Consider the following 14,149-nt stretch of genomic DNA (forward strand, 5'->3'; position numbering starts at 1 on the left):
TAGCCGCTATTGAACGATCATAGGTGTCATACACAAACGGTTGTAAGTATGCTTTATTAAATGCATTTAGATGTGAGTAGAGAAGAGAGTAAATTTGAGAATGCATACTTCTTGATCGAATGCAATGCAACAAAAGCAATGTTTGCGAGCGAGGCAGTAACAGTATGAGTTAAGTTCGAAACAACAATGTGTAACCACTGAAAGATGATTCTCTATGAGAGCTGCGTTATATGCTGCTATGCAAAAATTATAGAACTCTTTATACAAATTGCAAGCACAGAGTTTGATTACTTTCAGTTCATAAACTGGAATGAGAGTGTAAACATTTATTTAGTGAATTGGAGATGAAATTGCCGTAAAGGAATTATAAATCATACGAAAGATATGATTTTTAAATATGTGATTTACAGCTTTTAGACGCAAGGCGCTCAAAAAACAAAATTATAGCGTCCAATCAGTTGCCTGTTGTGCGTTGTACGATTAGCCAATGTAAAGTAGATGCATCAAACTTCCTTACTTCTCGCAGCGGTGGGGTTAAACACTACCTCTTGGGAAATTCCCGACCTAATAAGATGTTAAAATGTAACTTGAAAAAAAAATGCAAGTGCGAGTGTTTTGCATAGATTTTGTTTTTAATTTGCGGATGAAAACGACTTTTTTAATGGAACCTGTTAGCTTTCTAAATAATTCGTTGCGATAATCTTTATAAACATATATATATCGAGCCGGCCTAATGTACCATACATATATGTATATATACAAAAATAGTAACAGTTGTGAATCCAAAAAATTGTTTGCGCTTTTTTTACATTTTGTAACACAGTAAAAAACGAAAAACAAAAACAATGCTGACAATACTCGACTTGCCTGATGAATGCTTGATAAACATTTGTAAGCGATTGGATCACGATATCCAGCGTTACCACTGGGTGAATGTGTGCGAAAGATTCCAGTACATCTACTATGAGTATTTCCATAACTGGACGGAGGTTAATGATTATTTAGCTCAAAACTTTGGTCACCTAATCGGCACCGACGATTTTCCGATGCAAATAATCAAACGAATTAATTTATCGAAATCAAAGTGTTCTAAAAGATTTTTAAATAAACTACGCAACTCTCATCCAGAGATTGAGGAAGCAAAACTCTTTTCGTTCACTGATCAGCATATGGCAGAGCTTTTGCCTTTGCCAAATCTGAAAGTTTTAATATGCATTGGCACCTACGATCTAAGTGGTAACATTTTATACATCAATATTTTTTTACTTACATGTAATGTTTATTGAGAGTTATGAGCTGCTTGCATGTACAAGGCGAAGTCCAAAATAAACAAGACTGGCGTCGTAAAAATGTTTTTCATGGCGCCAACTTTTCAATGCGTTAGTGCGTTGGAAGTTACATCCCTAGCTGACTTCCAGTGAAAGCTTGGTGGCGTTCGGTTCAGTGGAAGCGTCTAAAGTGTTGTCGTATGTTTGTGTCATCGGTACAAAAATGGGTTTCGAACAAAGAGCTAATATGAAATTTTGTTTTAAAATCAGTAAAACGTTTACCGAAACATTTGAATTGATGAAAAAAGTTTATGGCGATGATTGTCTATCTCGTGCCAGAGTTCATGAGTGGTTTACGCGTTTCCGAGATGGTTGTGAGGACATAAAGGACAATGAACATACGGGCTCCCCAAATTCAGTAATTACCGAAAACTCCATTAAAACTCTTCCTAAATTTATCAAAAATGAAACGATATCACCGTTGAAATTCATGGAATCGGAGTTGAATAACTCCAAAACATCGATTTATGCCATTTTAACTGATCATTTGAGCTTACGAAAAGTCTGTGCACGTTTCATTTCGCACAAGTTCACTGAGGACCACAAATTGCTCTGAACTCAACATTCGAAAGACCGTATTAAAGACGCGAGAAAAGACGAGAACTTCCTTTACAACATTGTAAGTGGTGACGAAACTTGGAGTCTCCAACATGAATCTGAAACCAAGCGTCATAGTGACGAATGTAATTCTCCAGACGAGCCACCACTCAAACAATCACGTTTGGATAAGTCAAAAATTAAGTTGATGCTCATTTGTCTTTACGATTCCAACGGAGTTGTCCACCAGGAGTTTGTGCCAATGGGCCAAACCGCGTTTTGAAGCATTTGTTGCATCGCAATCGTCTAATTCACCCTGAATATCGCGAAGGAGGTAGCTGACTGATTTTTTGACATGATATCGCTCCCAGTGACTTCTACCTATTCGGAAAATTGCATTTGGCCATGAAAGGAAAACGTTTTGCGTCCCTAGAGGCCATCCAAAAGACTTGTACCGACATCCCGAAGGACATTCCGGTCAATGACCTGAGGCCAGAGGGGACTATTTTGAATAAATAAACTCGAAGTTATCAGAACAAAGCTCCTGTCGTTTCTATTTTAGCTCAGTCTTGTTTATTTTGGACTTCACCTTGTATATGCATGCATAAGTATATAAGTTTATTCATTTTCTAGTAAAAATATCAATAATTCTTCAATAATTCCTCCTCCTTCCCCTTCACCCTCTCCTCTCTCTCTTTTTGTCATATGGGTTTCTTTCACCTCTTTTCCTTTGCAATGGTATCACAAAGGATGAACTGAAACTCTGTGTACAAGTGGGCCCACTTTCTGGGCAAACATTATAGCCTAACCTAACCTCACCTGCCCCACCCACAGTCACTTTCAGTATTCACTTTTAATAGCCCTTTCTATGTTTCTTTTCCTTAGGTAGAAATTTGATAGACCTCTGCCGACTCACTGAGCTACACATTCACACCAACAAATTCATATATTCGGAAAATTTGATTCACACCACCTACCACAATCCACTGCGAGTGCTAGTAATTCCCAATGATCAGGGAGTATTCTCCGAAAAATACGCGTTTGAAATGGTCGAAAACTTAAAGTATCTCGAAAAGCTTGTGGTTGAGTATAATCACTGCAAATCTTGGCAATTGATTGGCACTTTACCCCTACTAAAGAAGCTTGAGATTTGGGATTTCGTTATTCACGGATGTGATTCATGCGCAGAGAAACCCGGTTTATATGATACGTGTGCTCCCAATCACGACAAAATCCTATTTGATGAACTACGCAAAAGAAATCAATTGGAGGAGCTCATTTTCTATGATGGTTATCTAACTGGATTTCATCTAAACGGAATTTCTGAATTGAGAAGCTTGCGGATATTGAAATTTTCGCGAGTCATTATATCACTCGAAGTCTTACACAAAGTTCCACTCGATATATTTAAAGATTTAGTTAATTTGGAGGAGTTACATTTTGATGGCGGTCAGGAAATAATTCCAGAAGAATCACTCGAATTTATAAAAAATTGTCAAAAATTAAGAGTCATAAATTTTTGGTACGCAACTGGCATAAATGCGAACTTTATTTCGAACGCAAATGATATCGTAAGTAAAAGGAAGTCGTCAACGGTTAAACCTTTAACGCTGGGATTCAGCTTTATCACGAACGAGATGATCAGAGTGAGTACTGAAAAAGTTATACGCTACGTGAAGTTCACTTAAAGGTAATGGTATTTCTTCATTTCTTTACTTTCTGTGCCATGACGAAGCCACAGGTTGCTATTTTAAAGTACAACCTAATAGTTATGGCAATTTTAACGTATGGATGCCTGGTTTGGTGGGAAGCTCTTCCGAAGGACTATAATATCACTAAACTGGGGAAGGTATAAAGAATTGCATGTATTGGCATCACCCGCTTAAGTAAAGCTGGCCCCAGTGTTGCTCAGAGTGTCGGTTGGCACTTACTTCCCATCGACTTTTACGTTATTTCCATTGCTGCTCAAAGTGCAACCAGGGGGTTGGTATCTGGAGGCAATATCTCAAAGAAGCATTTTAAGACAGTTAACATCGTATTTCTCTGAACTTCGTGCAGATCTCTCTATCCGCAAACTGGAGTTTGAGGGTCGTATCAGGGCAATCTTTCGAAGTAAGTAGGGTTGAAACAAGAGGAAAATCTGCACCGAAGCTGGTACCTCTGACTTCACTGACGGCTCCAAGATGGCATCGGAAATCGGAACAAGAGTTTTCTAACTCCGCCAATTTACCTATTTTCTTAAAACTGCCAAAGACTGCTAATGTTATTCGGGCAGACGTCTTTGCGATCCTGCAGGCATGTAAAATGCCTCGGAAACATGAGAGCGTGAGAGATATTAACATTTTTCCCTGATAGTCAGACCGCGATTAAAGCTCTGACAACGCCATGGTGCAGATCCAGAGTAGTCAACTCCGGTAAGGAGGATATCAAATCTCTTGGGTGTTCAGGCAACATTTCTCTGATCTGGGTTCCAGGACATAGGAACATAGAAGGGATATGAAATTGCTAATGAACTTGCCAGAAAGGGGTCAACTGAATTGGTCTCAGAGACCTCCTACCCGGTTATTAGCATCCCCTAGACTGCTGTTAAAAGGAAATTGCACAACTTATTTTTCAAGAAAGCGCAGAAGAAATGGAGCTCCATTTCTTCATTTGTTATTTCGTAAATTCTTTGGTCCCAGTATAATAGATACACGACGCAAAAAGTCCTGGGGGCTTCACGCCATTCAATTTGGAAACTCCTAACTATGTTTACAGGTGTTTGGACGATCAGCACATACGCGGAAAATCTAGGTCTACCATTTAACCACCATCTCAGAAGTTGTGGGGCCCTTTCAGAGAAAGAGAGCGTTGAAGACTTTCTCTGCAAATGTCCGGGCTTGGCAGTTCGGCGATTAAGGTCACTGGGTTCTACTTTCTTTGACAGGCTGAAACAGTGCGCAAACCTAAATCCTACTAATAATCTCCACTACATCAACGGCTCTGACTGACAGTAGATGTCTGCTTGTTAGAGGTCTTATAATGGTATCAAAATAGAGCTTTAGTGCTACTTGGAGAGTACCAGAGACAAACAAGAATAACCAAAAGTTATTTTCATGGCAAACATCCGCTACCATTCGGTCTGGTTTAGAAAAAAATGCACCGGTACAAAACTTGTAAGTGATTTAACTTGCCAGTGTGCAACAAATTTCAGCTGCAGGTAATCGATTATTTTAGAAAAACTTGAATCAAAATCAACTCTGACGGCGCCACACAAACGTGGCGAACTAAAATTAGCAAAACAGCGCATGTCGTGGACCGATGAAGTGAAAAATGTAATATTTTCGGACGAAAAACATTCAATGTCGATGATCCGACTTGTTTAAATTATTAGAAATATCGTTTGAAAAGCCTTGAGTATTCTTTCACCAAGCGAAACTTTTGAAGTGGCTCTTTGGTCGCGACCACAGAAAAAATGATTCATTACAATTCAATCATCACAAAATACAAAGGCAGAACTAAGCTGACATGGCTATAAAACATAACTGAAGGCTTTAAGAAGCTTAAAATAAAAAAACTGGAATAAGGTAGCCCTTGGCGAGTTAAGTGGGAGAGGTTCGTTGAGGAAGCTGCAGCTCAGCGCGAGCTGAACTGCTGATGGGTCATGATGATAATGAACTCAGATGGCTACATAAATTTATAGAACAAAGTCTTGATTAACTTTAAAGAGGATGTAATGCCTCATTTTAGCTGGCTAACACCGACATATTTGTATCACGTGCCAGTCGGTGTTGGCTTGAGGAGAAACAGAGTCAAGTATTTGATTGAAAATCACGGTCCCCGAACTTAAATCCCATCGAGGACACGTGGAGGATTATTCATCGTTGAGAACACACTGGAGGGTTTCAGATTCAGTTCTTAAATGAGGTATGCAACATCGTTATGAAAGAAATGTCAAAACGGGCCTTTGAAGTGATAAATAAAACTGAGGGCTGGACTTTCTACTAATTTTGTGTAACCAATATTTGTCATGTTTTTCTGAATAATTTCTTTGTTGTGGAAGCAGTGCCTTTAATCGAATTTCCTATTAAATTTGGTTTTGTTTACAAAAGAAATAGTATTTCAAGTTTTTATTGCGTGTAAATGTAGAACTTTTTATTTTTTGAGCTCCTAATGAAGCTTGCTACAGATTGTAAAAAAGCTATGTTTTTTAGGGTTTTTATTCAAACTACTTCAGGAAAAACAAGGTGCCTTTAAATTAATTTCGCAGAGTGTATATGTATATGTGAATATGGACTTATTAATTAATTTATTGCGATTTCCAGGGATTGTGTATTCGGACACCACTTTTGCATATAAGAATTACGATCTTAAGAAGGAAATTTGTTGCTGCAGAAGAATCGTATTTGAAAAGTGAAGACGAATGTGTGAGCCAATCGGATGTACAAGGAGATTTGTTGAAGAGGAAATTTTCAGTGTGAGTAGTTGCAAAATATTTACTTGTACAGGGTTCGGCACTCAAAGTGTAACCAACTTCAGACCGCTCGCGTAGCTGATGCACGGGCATCAACTGTCTGTTAATTGGCTAAATGACAGTCCCGAGTATTGTTTACAAGCGTGGGGAAGCATTTTGCCGAGAGTAAACGAGAAAGAAGAAAATCAGTAATGGATTTCATACGCAAGCGATTATTCATGAGCTCGAGCTCCTTAAATTAAATAAAGTTTTTATTTATCGCACCATGACTCGTTACAATGATACTGGTAGCATCGCGAAACGTCATGGAGGTGGTCATCAAAAGACTACACGCGACTTGAGTGAAATCCCCGACGTAGTGCCAATCAAATGGTGAAAGAACTGAAAATATCTAACCGTAGCATCCGCCGCATACTGAAAAATTATCTCAAAGCCCAGCCCTACAAGATCCAAAAGACGCATGATCTCCCACCAAAGCAGCAATAAGTCAGACTTGAGAGAGCGAAGGAGTTGCTTCGCTTAACCGAAAGCGGTCATTGTGTCTTCTGACGAGACAATGTTCCAAATTGAGCAATTTGTAAACTCACAAAACTATAGGGTTTATTTGACCGATCGTTCATACGAGAATTTGACTCATCGATTGGCCACCAGATGGCAGCACCCGCCACCGGTAATGGATTGGGCCGCTGTAACCGCAGATGGGCGCTCTCCAATCGTTTTCATCGAGCCTGGCGTCAAGGTAAATGCGAAATATTATCGGGAAAGTATTTTGGAGCTTGCTTTGATGCCGTGAGCAGACAAACATTCCATTGGCAGACCATGGACGTTTCAACAGGACTCGGCACCATCTTACAAAGCTCGATTGAAATAAGAATGGCTAAAAAACTACGTTCCGAACTTCATAACGTCCACATAATGGCTCTCAAATTCACCAGACGCCAATCCGATGGATTATTGGGCTATCTTGTTGAGCAAGGTCCGAACTAAAAGCGGCGCTGAAAAAATCCATTGTCCCTTTTAATTGGTTACACTTCCAGTGCTGGGCCCTGTATATGTAGATACATAACACTGTGTAACAAAAAAAAAAAAAAAACTAAATATAATTTTATTAGGTCTCCAACTTGTAGGTATAGAAAAACTAAAAAAATGGTATAGGAGAAATTTCCAATACCCAAAGTCTTATTGTATGGCCAAAAAAACGTTTTTCAGTGGGTTGATGTGAACAATCACTCCTAACTTCGCTTATTTCCATCCGATTTCTAATTTTTTTTTTAGTTCGGGGGATGTATTGGAAATTTCTCCTATACCATTTTTTTTAGTTTTACAAGTTGTGCTAGGTCTCCATAAAAGTAAAATATATCTTTCGCACAGTATAATAATTTTTTATTATCCTTTTCTTATAATTATTAGCATGAATATGGTAGCCGAAGAGAGGGAAGTTGACATGGAAATCATAGCTAGAATGGCAGCAAGGGCAGAGTCAGGAAATGAAAGTGAACAGAACGAATAAGAACACAAGAGTTGAAGGAAAAGGGTTGAAATTTTATTTAAAAGATAAAGAGGTTATAAATAATTTGAATATAATACAGCAAAACGAAAAATAAACAAAAAAAGCAAGCAAGACAAAACCTTTGGAAAGTTAAAAGTTTTGTGTACCTCGTATTTTGGATATTTGTGGTTTGCGTCTTGATGTATTTCCACAAATGGAGGAACGTACATTCTCAAGCCGTCTCAAAACGACAGATGTTTTTCTATGAGGCAACAATAAGGCAACATTCATTAATATTTTGTTGAAAAGCCTTTTTGCTTTATTACTGCTGCACGGTGTCTTTATTTCTGCTTACTGAGTGCATTTTCCACGTTGCTCCAAAGATGTTCCATTGAATTTTAGTCGGTACTCAAAGATAACCAACCCAAAACATGACTGACTGTTTTCGGAAAAACTTTTTGGCCATACGAGAAGTGTGCTTCGCATGATTGTCTTGTTGAAATTTCCAAATCACCGACAAATTTTTTTCCGCGTAAGGCAGTATCGCATTTTGAAGTATCTCAACGTACTTGACGTAGATAGATTAGATAGATTGGCCACATTATAAAGATCCCCAATGAAAGAATCCAAAAAAGAGTGTTTACTTTGCGTCCAATTGTAGGAAGCAAGAGAGACCGACCAAGAAAGAGATGGCTTGATGACTTGGAAGCAGACGTTCGAAGCGATGAACGTTCGCAATTGGAGAAATGAGGCAGAGAGTGACTGAATTGGAGGAGAATTGTTGATGAAGCTATGGTCCAACATAGACTGCTAAGACTGAAGCCAAGAAAGAAAGAGAGCGAACGTACTTGACCACACCCACATGACCTGGAATACGATGAATACCACACCGCTCCACGAAAAACAGCCCCACACCATTATTGAGCCTCATCCGTGCTTTATGATTGGGGAAGCGAATTCGGTGTCGACTGCAGCACATTTTTACCACCGCACGTACGTCCTCAAATCTGGACCAACAGTATTTATTTTCGTTTCATTGCTGAAAAAAATATAACGCCACTGGTTTTGAGTCCTGGGCATGTGCTCTCGATTCGGCGTTGTCGTTGCGATGCTGTTACCAGTAACTTCTTGCGTGCCAGTCGGCCGTGAAGCCCTGCTTCTGTCAGGCGAAGCGCAACTCTTCTTTTCGTTATTGGCTATTCCAGGTTAACAAAAATTCTTGAAGGAAGTCAGCAGCTCTGTAGCTTTGTTTCGGCGATCCTGTTCTGATAATCTAATGATCATCCCATTGATCTGGCTAGTAGGCTTTCGCGCTTCTCTTTTGGGAGCTTTTTCTCCTGTTTTATACTCAGAAAAATGTTTCAATGTATTAGAAACCAACGTTTTCGAAACGTTTAATTGTGTTCAAATAGCATTGTACGATAACGGGTCTTAACCCTCCGTGAGGCATCCTTTTTAAACCCACCCTTCAGTTGGGCACCCTTGTCTGACCTTTTTTCGCCCTGTTCGAGAATCCTTTTTAAAAGGTTATATCCGGAAAAAGCTACCAGGAAGCTCAAGACGTTAGCTATAATAGAAATATGATAAATTCAGTTCAGAAATATGTTGAAAATGCAAAGGCCTGTCTGGCCAGATTCGAGTGCCGAACGGAGGGTTAAGTTTATGTCTCACAAAAATATCAGTGCTCTTACTAAAAATCGAAGGATTAACGCGGATAAATAAATGTGATCACAGCGAGCGCAAAAAGTACCGATATGGCACCGTAGTCGATAAAATATCCACATACCACAACTCGAAAAGTTATGAGTATTTTACTATGAAACTTTTAGGAATTACTTACAACTATTAATCAAAAATATTGTTAATGAGAGATTTAAAAAAAAAAATCAGTTTTTAAGAAATTAGCAAAGAAAAATTTTTTTATAGAAATTTTTAACAAAAAAACATTATTTACGAAGAAGATCTTCAAAGAAAAGTGGTATTTTACGAAGAAAAAAATTTTGAAATACCTTTTATCCCAAAAATTTTTTAACAAACAAAATACAAAACAATTTTTTACGAAGAACATTTTCAAAGAAAAGTGATATTTTACTAAGTAAAAAACGTTTAAATATATTTTATCAAAAACAAAATTTTTACAAAGAAAAATTTAAAAATTTTTACAAAGAAAATTTTTTTTACAAAGAAAAACTTTTTTAGTTTATTAATAATATATTAATATATTTTATCCAAAACATTTTTAAAAAAAATTTTACGAAGAAAAAACACACACAGAAAAAAGTGTTTACTTGTTTTTACAAAGAAAAATTTTTTACAAAGAAAAACTGTTTTATAAGGAACAGTTTTTGATTAATATATTTTGTCCAAAAACATTTTTAACACGTTTTTTTACCAACAAATTTTTTTACCAAAATAATTTTGTTTAGTATTTACTTACTTTCCTTAGTGAAGCATAAAAAAAGCAAAATACTGAAAAAACTACCAAACCAATACATTTCCACAGAGATTTTTAACAAAAAAAAATTTAGAAACTTTTGAAAAAAATAGTGTTTTACAAGGAAATTTTTTTTTTAAATATATTAGGTGCGCAACTAAGTTCTCGCAACTTTATTCTGAAAAAATGGTTACAAGTGAACCATTGAAAGTATTGCCCATCGCTGGCTACTTTTTCCCATCTTTCTGGTAGATCTCGTATACCGTCGCGGTAAAACTGTTCATCTTTTGAGGCTATCCACGGATCAAGCCATTTTTTGATGCCTTCATATGAATGGAGTAGCTGGTCAGCTAGACCATGTGCCATCGATCGGAACAGGTGATAATCGGAGGGTGCAATATCTGGAGAATATGGCGGGTGGGGCAGGATTTCCAATTTCAGTGTTTCCAGGTAGGTTTTAACGGGTTTGGCAACGTGAGACCGAGCATTGTCATGCTGTAGAATCACATTTTCATGCCTCTTCGCGTTTGCGGCCGCTTCTCGCGCAGTGCTCGGCTCAATCACATCAATTGAAGTCGATACCGATCGCCAGTGATGGCTTCGTTTGGTTTTAACAGTTCATAATAAACAACACCAACCGGGTCCCACCAAATACATAGCATAACCTTCACAGCGTGAATATTCGGCCGAGTCGTCGACGTAGAAGCATGACCGGGTAATCCCCATGACTCTCTTTTCTTTGGATTGCTGCAATGAATTTATTTTTCATCACCAGTAACGATGCGATGAAGAATACCCTTCTTTTTTTGCCGTTGGAGCAGTTGTTCACAGGCAAAAAAACGGCGTTGGTTTTAATTCAGCAGGAATCCAAGTTCCTGTTTCGGAATCATGGAAATGGACTCCTGGTACTGAAGCAAGCTCTTCTTGCGTTTGACACGGATTCTCATTGAGCATTGCCTCCAATTCAGCGTCAGCGTCTTCGAAGGCTTTTGGCCTTCCTTCGCGCGGACGGTCGTCAACATTAAAGTCACGGACTTTGAAGCTATGGAACCAATCTTAGCACGTTGATTCGCTTAGAGCAGCATCTCCATAAACTTTTTACAGCTCTCGATGCGCTTCAGCCGCCGTTTTTTTTTCGAATGAAAGAGGAAAATCAACACTTCTCGCAAATGACGATTATTCGGCACAAAATCAGACATTTTCACAAAACCAAAATTATATGATACCAAAACCAAATCACTAATGTGTCGAAGCAGTTTGTTTTCCATATGTCTAAGCTTGGTTTATGACGTTGGGTTATGTTAGAATCGACTAGCGCACACTGCTGGCGGCATCTATTGACAAACAGTGAGAACTTAGTTGCGCACCTAATAACTTATTGGGTTGAAATAGCAGTCGTATAGTGAAAGGGTAGACTGACAAAGCAGGGGATGTGTTTACAAAAAACCTGAGATTGTTTGGTGATACACGAAAAAATCAACACAGCCTCCCCTTATGTTGATTCGTTGTCATCTGAACAGCGACCGATTGGCCGAGTGTGTAAATATGTGTGAAACGAGCAGGCAGAAATCGGCTCCCGAGGGACCTGTGAAGTAGGAGCCGAAGATGCTCGCACAATTTTGTTTTTCATCATAGCTAAAACGTGTAAATCTTTCATCCTTGCAATAGCAGTACCAGCGCACTGTTGCATATAATAGTATAGGTTTTTAGTATTTCATGGTATTGAACAATCGCGCTTCACACAGAGAATCCCCATATTAAGTTTTGACGGGCTATCAACTGCAAACTCTAACTGGACCTTAAGGAGTATCCTTTCTTTTTCCTCAAAGCGTTTTTTTGTTTTTGTTCCTGAGTTATTACTAATTTTCTGTGGCTTAATTGCCCCAACTCTTGAAAATCGTATTGATTGCATTTCAGCTTTATATAGAAATTATCAAAATTAAAGACCACCGTAGTCAACACCAATACATAGAGAAGAAATTTTGATTTTCATATGTCGCCGCCGCAACACTCGTTAACCTTAACGATAACTTAGATTTATTAACAGAACTTTGTAGAAAATTGTTGGTATTGATACTAGGTAGGCTGCTGTTTTGGCAATACTTAAATGTAATATTTGTAAGACTGTGATATTTCACTTAAAATATGGAAAGCTTTAATATCATACTTCTTAATTTTTTATAAGCGAGCGTAATTTTCGTTCTTATGGCAATTATTTCTATGCTAAACGTTTTCTAAGAATCCCTAACTATTTTGCATTTGAATTCTAAATGTAACAGAATCATTTCCACTAGAAAACTTAAAGCAACGAGCTGTGATTCATTCCTTATTTTAAATTTCCCATGAAAATATGTACGTGTCACATGTAAGCACGCAATATTTTCTCAGAGTCATCCAACATTATTGACCCGATACAAAGCAAGCACACAGTTGATTAATGCTTTCACTCCTCCTCGGCAACATTTCATGCGAATTTGATAGGTGATAGCCGCTATTGAACGATCATAGGTGTCATACACAAACGGTTGTAAGTATGCTTTATTAATGCATTTAGATGTGAGTAGAGCAGAGAGTAAATTTGAGATGCATACTTCTTGATCGAATGCAATGCAAAAAAAAACAATGTTTGCGAGCGAGGTAGTAAAAGTACATGATGCAAAGAATAATGAGATGGCGCCCATCGTGGTCCCGTTACTTTGCGCTCAGCGAATTTGACAACTAGTTACGTGATTTTAGCTCCAGTATGGCCAGATTACCATTTTCGTAACTTGATTTAGCATTTTTTTTTTGTTATTTTTATTATTTTTTGTCTCGGAGTTTTAGTTCTTTCTTCATGACATTTTTCTAGCCGTTCTAATTAAAATGTCATGTTTATAATTTTGTAAAATATACATTTTTTAATAATTATTTAAATAATTCACTCAGTTTTATTTAACTTTACTTTTTTTTAACATCTGGTGGCATTGCCCGCGATTGCCGGCGTTGTTGGTGTTCTTCTGCTTTCGGCAGTCAAATCTCTCTCTCGCTACTGCAGAGTTGCCTAGCTTTGGATATAAAAACGCACTAAATGCCCATTTAAAGAAAATAAAACACGAAATTTTTATTGTGTTAAGTAAGAACTTTGTATGCGTGACAAATTGTCTGTAGAATGTGCGTTTTTTTTAAATAAATGTGTTATGCTTATGTACAATTTAATTTATGAGTTTTTTTGTTAAGCGAAATTCTTTTGTTAAGGGAACGACTTTTTTTGCTATATTTGAAGTTATGTAACTAGATAAGGTACTCTTTTTGTAAAAATGTCAGTATGGTTTCTTTAGTATTTTCTTGTATTTTGTTGCTTATTTTTACTATGAATACACCTCTTGATGCTCTATGTCTCACTAAGGATTGATGGCCGGAAGAAACGATTACACCTCTATGGTTTCAATTCGCATTCAATAAATTCAAAGGCTTTTTAAAATGTGTAAAAAGGTTTTCAATCTTAAGAAGAGTTGAGAGTGGGGCATTTAATATTTTTGCATAGCCTTAAATGGAGCCAAAAATTAAATTTGCACTTTCAAATTATCAAATTTTATAAGAGTAAAAAAATTTTCATTAGCACTAAAATCTTCTCAGAGTGGCCTTTTTTAAACTTCTTTTGTATAATAATACAGTTTTTTTCCAACCTAAAGTCTCGGTAGCCTTAAATTAAAAACAAAAAGAAACAAACACCAAAATTAAAAATTGTCGCATTTTCGGTATAAAAAAGCACTAAATTTATTGCGAAGAGCAAATGGTTGGCAATACTGCACAACTCTGCAAACGTGACGTCACGTACGCTCTGATGGGCGCAATCTTCTTTCTATCATTCTTGGTAAAAGTATGAGTTGAGTTCAAAACAACAATGTGTAACCACTGAAAGATGATTC

General features: G+C 37.5%; 1 protein-coding gene across 1 annotated transcript; it reads left to right on the forward strand.

Annotated features, from left to right (window-relative positions):
- Window positions 1-294: 294 nt before the first annotated feature.
- On the forward strand, window positions 295-7,942 carry LOC128856985 (uncharacterized). Its single transcript, XM_054092469.1, has 5 exons — window positions 295-489; window positions 824-1,236; window positions 2,751-3,511; window positions 6,170-6,321; window positions 7,729-7,942. The coding sequence occupies exons 2-5, from the start codon at window positions 846-848 to the stop codon at window positions 7,826-7,828; spliced, it is 1,404 nt and encodes a 467-aa protein (XP_053948444.1). The 5' UTR covers window positions 295-489; window positions 824-845; the 3' UTR covers window positions 7,829-7,942.
- The last annotated feature ends 6,207 nt before the right edge of the window (window positions 7,943-14,149 follow it).

Source organism: Anastrepha ludens, chromosome 3 (genome assembly GCF_028408465.1).
Source record: "Anastrepha ludens isolate Willacy chromosome 3, idAnaLude1.1, whole genome shotgun sequence".
NCBI lineage: Eukaryota > Metazoa > Arthropoda > Insecta > Diptera > Tephritidae > Anastrepha > Anastrepha ludens.

Coding starts and splice junctions, on each gene's coding strand:
- LOC128856985 (XM_054092469.1), top strand. CDS start 846: ATGCTGACAATACTCGACTTGCCTGATGAATGCTTGATAAACATTTGT. Junction 1,237..2,750: donor TGGCACCTACGATCTAAGTG/GTAACATTTTAT, acceptor TCTTTTCCTTAG/GTAGAAATTTGATAGACCTC. Junction 3,512..6,169: donor TCACGAACGAGATGATCAGA/GTGAGTACTGAA, acceptor TGCGATTTCCAG/GGATTGTGTATTCGGACACC.